This window comes from Bidens hawaiensis, unplaced genomic scaffold, assembly GCF_021521415.1.
Source record: "Bidens hawaiensis isolate Kalapana, Puna unplaced genomic scaffold, B.hawaiensis_p1.1 tig00009451_1, whole genome shotgun sequence".
Taxonomy (NCBI): Eukaryota; Viridiplantae; Streptophyta; class Magnoliopsida; order Asterales; family Asteraceae; genus Bidens; species Bidens hawaiensis.
In genome coordinates this window covers 163890-172087 of record NW_027491702.1, presented here as the reverse complement: position 1 = coordinate 172087, position 8198 = coordinate 163890, and the positions used below count along the sequence as shown (strand labels likewise).

At 35.6% G+C, this 8198-nt stretch overlaps 1 protein-coding gene across 1 annotated transcript; it reads left to right on the top strand.

Moving 5' to 3' along the window:
* Window positions 1-5222: 5222 nt before the first annotated feature.
* Window positions 5223-5867, top strand: LOC143532514 (uncharacterized). Its single transcript, XM_077027551.1, has one exon. It carries the CDS (start codon window positions 5274-5276, stop codon window positions 5865-5867), a length of 594 nt encoding a protein of 197 aa, XP_076883666.1. The 5' UTR covers window positions 5223-5273.
* The last annotated feature ends 2331 nt before the right edge of the window (window positions 5868-8198 follow it).

Genomic DNA, 8198 nt, shown 5'->3' with positions numbered 1-8198 from the left:
CAGATCCCTAAAGCTTTAGTATCTGCTGGCAATCATGCTAGTTATACATATGTCTCGATCCTTACATATGTGGCAAGAGAGTAGGCATACCCCACTACACTTAAGTACATGTCCCCATCTCATTGAGCCAACCTATTGGGTTGTGAGGGCTAGACTATGTGATATAATTGGTACGCTGGTCTGTAGGGCCGCTGATTGTTTCGAGTATGAATTAAATGTTTATATAAAATATTTTAGCGTCAGCATATTTACCAGCATGTGTTGCTGACGTATTTTTTCAACTATTTTACAGGTAATGACGATAGAGAATAGAAGATGGTCATTTGACGATCTGCTAACTCAGATGTATTTTAATGTTAAAAGATGTAATTTATTGTTTTTCATGTTAAACACTTTTTGTATCAACTATCGGGTATTTAATTCCTGGCATTTTGAATATAATATTATTAAATGAAAGACTTCCACTTTGCAATCAATACTCTGAAATATTTATAAAACAGGTACCAATGTTGGTCACACGCCTAGGCCCATGGAGCCGAGTGTGACACCTCCAAGATCCTTCGGCCTTTTCCACCCATGTATTTAAGATTGTAAAAGAACGTTCATTAAATTGTCCGATGAGAAGTGATATAACGTTTAATATATATAAATCCCGTGTACATTTTATTTACTATTTTATTTATTTTTGTTTGGTTTTGTATATTACTAACTTATTTGAATAATGTAGGTCCCGGGACTTGATCGTAGTGAAAAAGGGCGAAAAACAAGCCAAACCGGTGAACCTGAGGATCAGGAAACGACCGGACCGCATCTGAATTGAACCAAATAGGTCAGACCGGCCTCCCTTATTTTTGCTGGAGCGTTGCGCTGCCACAACACCCCTTCCTCACCAGGCGGCACTATGGGCATCAGATTCCAGAAACTTCTACGGAAAATAGGTTTTGGGGCCCAGAATGCCTATATAAAGACCCCTAAACTTAACCCTAAGAATACCCTGCGAACCAAAGCTGAATTTAGAGTTTTTTGGAGCTTAGGATCGCAATATTTGGCGGGTTTAAAGGCAAGGAATCAGCCGGCGAAGTGCTCCCAATCGAAGACGAAGACTACGGGTTTTATCACCTTTAATATTCTTTTTTTATTTACTTTCGCCATGAATTCCTTTAAGATTATTTTGTTTGATTTTATAATGATAGGCTAAACATTATAAACTGCCTAGGCTTATGATGAACCTTCGTTGATGTTTGATTTTGACTTGGGATTTATTTATCGTTATGGTTTTATGAACTAGTAAAAGGTTTAATTATATTGAGTTGATGCATATTAATACTTAGGATTGTTTATTTGAGTTTTATTATTCCATAGTTTCCTTGATTATTGTTTGTAGGTTGCTATTAGGTCATCTACTTTGTGTTTTTTACTATTTTATGATTGATTTCGAATAAGATCATAGGAATAATAATATTTAATTAAATAAACCTAAGTGTGCTGCTAACCTAAATAGCTGTAAGGTGCTAGGTTATTGGTAGGTATTTGTTGATCAAGATTGCTAAATTTAGTTTTTCGTAAGGAGTCAGTCTAGGTTTGATTAATTAACTTTGTCTATCAAGTCAATTGAATATTTAAGACTGCCTTTGATTTTCGCGCTATAAAGTAGGATTTCGTATAAAGGAACTATCATCATCATCATCATCATCGTACTCAGTATATCCCACCAATAGCAAAGCTATGGTAGGGTCTGAGGAGGGTAAGATGTAGACAGCCTTACCTCTACCCCATGGGGATAGAGAGGCTGCTTCCGGTGAGACCCCCGGCTCGATAGTAGTTTTGCATCAAGCCTTGGACATATTACATAAGGCACATAGCACTCAATCATCGGGACGCCGGCTGATTGGTGCATGTACCCTTGTCTTTCGGCTATCAACGCCACCACATGATGCCTGATTAACCTTCCATCACCTTTATAAATTAGTATAAAGGAACTAATTTATAATTAATTGGGTGACTATAAAGAAACTTGATTTTTAATACTGGTGTGCGTTAAAATTTATTAGAAACCCATAGGTGTCTTCTTGAGAAGGGTCAGAGGTCCTGTTCAGGTTTTCTCTTAAGTGTCAATTTTACGATCCCAGTCCATAACTAAATATTTTCTCGGTTAATTAACAATTGAAACTTAGGGGATTCTAGCCTAGGTAGTTTTTCATTATCATCTTATTAAAATCAAATTTAATTGTCTTTCGTTTAATTTACTTGTCTTTTCTTAATTAGTTTTAATTATAGTTTAAATTTAGTATTTTAAACAAAACCCCCCAAAATAAATAAACAAACAGTCGTGTCTGTAGTTAAGTCTAATTTAGCTAGTTAATGTAATTTAAAGAGTCCTATGGGTTCGATAATCCGGACTTTCTTAGTTGTATTAGAGTCAACCGGTTCACTTGTCGGTTAGTAGTTTTAGTTAAGTTAAGAGTTTAGACTTTATTACTAATTATCTAGATTAGCATGTTTTTATATAACTACTTTTAGCACATCAAGAAGCTTGTTGTATTTCATAAGAACTTATATTACCGTTTGTTTAACTATTCTAATCAACAAGAACATGTCTTTCATTAGTAAAATTATATTTGTTAACATTGTTTTAATGAAGGGTTGATATTCTGGAAACCATTTTGTCACAGCCTTCTTTTTTTTTAACAAGTATTTTTGAAATTTTTGCATATTGGGGTAATTTTTCTTTTTAAATGTCTTGATTTGTTCCAAAGATACTTTGTTCATCTCGATCGCTTCCGGGCTTTTCAACCTGTCATTAAATATTTTCATGTTTCTAAGCTATAAGAGCCATAGTGTTGACAACAAAACGGAGTGCGATATCTTTTTGAAAAGAGAAAATTCCCAAAATAAGCATTTATGAAAACAAAATTTTAGTTTTAGGTATTATTTGCAAAAAATTCCAGAAATAGGTATTATAAACTAGTCGTGATGAGTAGTTTGTAGAACCAATTAAAACTTTCCGCGTGTCCTTAAACTAACCGTAATGAGCACGTTCACTAATCATTTACTCGTCACGACTAAATAAGTTTTAATGCCTCGTAATCAACGCCCATGAGTAATTCATAAGTCACTTAGTCGCAACGACTAGTTTACCTGGTTTACATTCCCTACACGAGTAGTTTATTAGTAGTTAACTCGTCGCGACTAATTTAACCTTATAATCTACTCGTTGCGACGAAAGAACTTATGAATTACTCGTGGGTGTTGATTACGAGACATGAAACTTATTTAGTCGTAAAGAGTAAATGATTACTGAATGTACTCATTACGGTTATTTTAAGGAGACGTGGAAAGTTCTAATTGGTTTCTACAAACTACTCGTCACGACTAGTTTATAATACATATTTCTGGAATTTTTTTGCAAATGGTACCTAAAACTAGAAATTTGTTTTCATAAATGCTTATTTTGGGAATTTTCAAATGCTTATTGGTTTCTGAGCTTCAAAATGCCTAGCATTGATAAATCCGTCCCTGAGAATTCGCATGTCTCATCCGAGCCAAAAGAAATATGCCCCTTAAGCCTTAACATACTAAATGAGGTAAACAGAGTTTTTATACGACGATTAAAGTTATGGTAAAAAACATAAAAATTAACAAAATCATTGTATTAACATGAGTTTAGGACATAAACAGCTAACCAAGGATTTGTGAAGCTCTTCTAACATTTTTTATAGCAATTTGGTGAATCAGCTCTTCGCAATTTATGTTCTCTAATATTCTGTTCTCGATAGCTATCATCAATAACCCACTAAGTTTTTCTCGGGGCATTCTGGATCGTAAATAAGATTTCAATAACTATAATTTCGAAAAACTCATTTTTTGAAGATGCTACCATGACTGCTAGTGTTCGAAGTCGACTTTGTTGTTATCTCGCCCATTCATTTCTCTTTTTATTTATTTAACTTTTATTGGTTAGTTAAAAGTAACGGGTCTTTTTGTGATTTTCAATGGACCTATAAGTTTTTAGATAATCTAAAAAAAGTGGGTGTAAAAGGTGTTTGAGTATATATAAAAATAGTGGAATTATAAGCGTTCGGTATTCTATATATAACATCGTTTTTAAATTTTTTTGTCCCCCCGAAAGAAACATGCCCGACCGAGCGCCCACATTGCACACCCTAAGAGCCAGCACTGAACATTGGAGAGATCCATCTAGCTTGTGATGGGGATAATTTACACCATTTGTGAATTACGGACTAGACTCTTTTCGCAAATTTACATGAAACATAGCATGCGATTTCCAGATTGTGCAACCTGAATGCACCCTAACTCCTCTTTTTAATAATGCTAACTTTGTTTATTATGAGTCTCCAAACAAAGAAGTTTGCTTTAAACAGGACCTGTTTTTCCATTACATCTTAAAGCTTTCCTCTTTTAATATTTTCCTTTCCTTTCTAAATAATCCAAGCGAAAACAATTCCAAATTATCACAAACTCACGACCAAAACTCTTTCCTTTCTTAAATGGAATGATCCCTAATTAGGCTTGAACATCGCTTCAAATCCTCAATCCCAGCCTCTTAATTCAACTTTCTCTTCTAGTTCTAACATAATAGAATATCCTCTTTGGTAGGGACTAATCTATCCAAAACTATGCAACCTTTTTTTTTCGCATCTAGATTGAAAAGAAAAGTGTTTTGAAAACCGTACTTTAAGTAGATCCGAGTGACCCAAAACTTTAATATATGAAATTCCAAAAACGTACCTCAAATCAAACACGAATTCTTAATTACCTTTCTTTAGCTAATGAGTTTTAACTCAACTGACACTGAAAGGGAAATGAATATTTGGGTTGGAGACGACAATGTCTCAAGTTCGAATCCGATCCCTTTTAGCTTTATTACAATGGGCCTTAGAGCAGCGAGATTTCTCCAGAATAGGAGATGATATGCTTAAACTATCCAATATAAACATATGAATCAACTTTTTGACATTAGGTTATCTTGGGTTATTAATTTTTATTTTATTTTATTATTATTATTTTTTTTTTGTCACTCGTTAAAATCCTATATAGTCTGGCCTCTAGCTTGGTCCAACGACCAGTGTGCAAAATTAGGCACATATCATCTCAACCATAGTTTGCTTGTTAATCTTAACCTAACCTAACCTAACCTAACCTAACCATGGTTAGATCCACACCTCCTCTCCTTTAAACACCCCACCCACCCACTAACAAACTCACTAACTCCTAGAGAGAGAAAACCAAAATCCGTTACAACAGAATCAGTCATGGCGTTTTACGTCGACGAAGAACAAGTCTGGAAATGCCCGAACCACCCCTCCAAACGCCGGCGAACCGGCATCTGCCCCACGTGTCTCCGAGACCGCCTCGTCACACTCTGTCCGGAATGCGCCACCACTCGTCCGTGTCCATGCCTCCCGTCCGACACCACATCCACCTCTTCCTCCTCCTCCTCTTCGTTCTCTCTCTTTCCATACTCTCGCGCCGGTAGCCTCCGCGACGGTTTTCCGCCGTCCGCCGAAGTCTGCCGCATGTCGAATTTAATCGAAAACGAACCGGCGTTTCGGAAATCGAGATCTCTTTCGATTCCGTTCCTCCGATCGAAATCAAAACACTCATTCTCCGGCCACGGCAACGGTGATCGAGAGTTTATAGAGACGAAGCAGATGCCACGTGTCAGTCGGAGTAAAATTAGCTTCTGGTCGGTTTTTAAGCTGAGTAAAACGAGAAAGTGTGATTTACATGATAACGAATCGAGTCCGGCGAGTGTTAAGCGACGGGGATGGTATATTCCGAGTCCGATGAAGGCGTTCCGGCTGTCCAAGCAAATACATCAACGGTCGCCGATGCATAGAGGCTGATTTCTTAATATTTCGACGGTTATTTTAGGTATATGGAAATAATAAAATAAAATGACATTTTGTATATGGTTTTAGATTTTTGGTGAACGGAATAACAATGGTTTTAGATTTTATTTTATTTTTTGGTTGCTTAGATTTAAATAAATCTGGTTGTTACTTGATACTTAAAAAGTGAGTGGTACGATTGTTTAACGTGGTTGTTACTTATTGTTTTGTTTCTTGGATGGAATCTTTGCACATCTTGGGATATTTATTTATAAATATCTTAGTGTGTATATTTTGAGTATTTGTTGGTTTGTTTAGGGATGTTATAAACTAATAATATATACTGTCGTACATCCTTTGTGTGCGTGTCTTCACTTCTTTTCATATTGTCATACGAGTCGTATAGATCTTAAATGACTTGCATAGTAAATGTTTGAATATGTTAAATGGCGTGTGAATAATTAGAGCTTTTATTTATTTTGATTTGTAAGAGTGTGAAGATGTTAAAACCGGAGAAAATTATATAAAAAATGTGTGCTGATTTTGACCAAGATTGGAGTAATAAATAAAGAATTGAAAGGATGGTTTGTTGGTGGAAAGTAGCATTAAAAGATTGACATATGATCTAAGAATGGTCTAGACTTTAGAGAGGAGGCTAAGCTAAAAGGCTATGTGAAGTTTAGTTTTTGTGTATGCTAAAATGTTTGGTTTGTATTTATTATGTATCAAGTATTCTTTTATATATCACTTAAAGCTTGTATTTAAATTTATGTTAAATATTTCTTTTTTTAGTAGAAATTTATTAAACTATAGTAAGTGTATAAATTAAGGGTGTCAATTGTGTCGGGTTGACGAGTTGATAAATTACGGTTGGCGGGTTAGTGTGTTGAGATTCTTTAAACCTAACCCAATCCATATCTTATTTGTGCCGTATTGTGTCAAGTCGACAAATTTAAATTCGTGTTATGTTCCTGATCAACCTATTTTACATTCATATTCGAATATGAATAATATCTATCGACTTAGTAATAAATTAAACAATTAATTACTCTTGTTCATATAAAATTTGTTAATAATTTATGATAAATCTAATTGTTTTTGTGTATTTATCTCTCATTTTCAATTAACAAACTTCGGTTCACATATTTATCTCAAGATAAAAATAAAGATTGAAATAAATAGAGAATAGACAATTAGAACCAATAAGACGAAATATTGGAAGTATATAATATAGATAAAAGCAGTGTAAAAAGAAATTAATTTTACTTTTAAAAATTAATTGATATATGAAAATTAAAAAAATCTAAGTATTTAACATTAAAATTTAAAACTTCTTATCTCTAAAATCAAAATATTAACTTTTTTAAGATTGTTAAATGGGTTAACAGGTCAACCCATCTTTTAACGGCTCAGGTTCGGGTTGACTTGTTAAAGAAAACAGGTTATGTAAACCAACCCAAAAACTATACTTTTTCGTATCGGTTTCAGGTTGTGTAAGAAATTGACACCCCTACGTGTAATGGAGCGATAAGATCAAAAGTTTTGAATAAAAAATTTTGAAAATTTGGTGTGTGAAGTAGTGTGATATTGAAAATGTGACACCCGGTAAATTCCCAACCCCCATAAGCTAAGTAATCAACCTAATAATTAGGTGATTGTAAATATTAAGCGCGTGCTTTTGTTATGTGCGCCCTGCGCGAGCGCGCCATGTTAGTCAGCGCGTGCATTTGTTATGTGCGCCCTGCGCGAGCGCGCCATGTTAGTCAGCGCGTGCATTTGTTATGTGCGCCCTGCGCGAGCGCGCCATGTTAGTCAGCGCGTGCAGTTGTTACATGCAACCTGCGCGAGCACACCATGTTAAGAACCAGCGTGAGCATGTGTTATATGCGCCATGCGTGAATGATTTGGCTTTATGTTTTCATGTAACTTAAACGTTATGTTGTCTATGGGTTGACCATCCCGCATGATGCTAAGGCGGGTGCATCCTACATCGTTTATGCGCGTGCGGAAGGGAACTAACCTACCCGCATGGCGGGAACGTTGAGAGCTAGTTTGTCTGAAGCTCCAAGATGGAATTGACTTCAACATGACTGATCACTATGTTGAAATACCAAGACCTCCTGGAGAATCTACAAACGAAACTCAATGTCCCTAACTGCGAGAAGGTTACGCACCTACCCGCAGCAAAGAAATGTCCTTCACGCAGAAAGCTATGAGCACAAAGTGATGCGCACAGAACACTTAGTCTATTCTCCAGTTATAAGGAGATTACTCCCGCCCGAAAGGAAACAGTAGCGTGTTTCAGAGATTTTTCCACTTTTTACTGTACACTGACAAAAGTACCTG

Coding starts and splice junctions, on each gene's coding strand:
- LOC143532514 (XM_077027551.1), top strand. CDS start 5,274: ATGGCGTTTTACGTCGACGAAGAACAAGTCTGGAAATGCCCGAACCAC.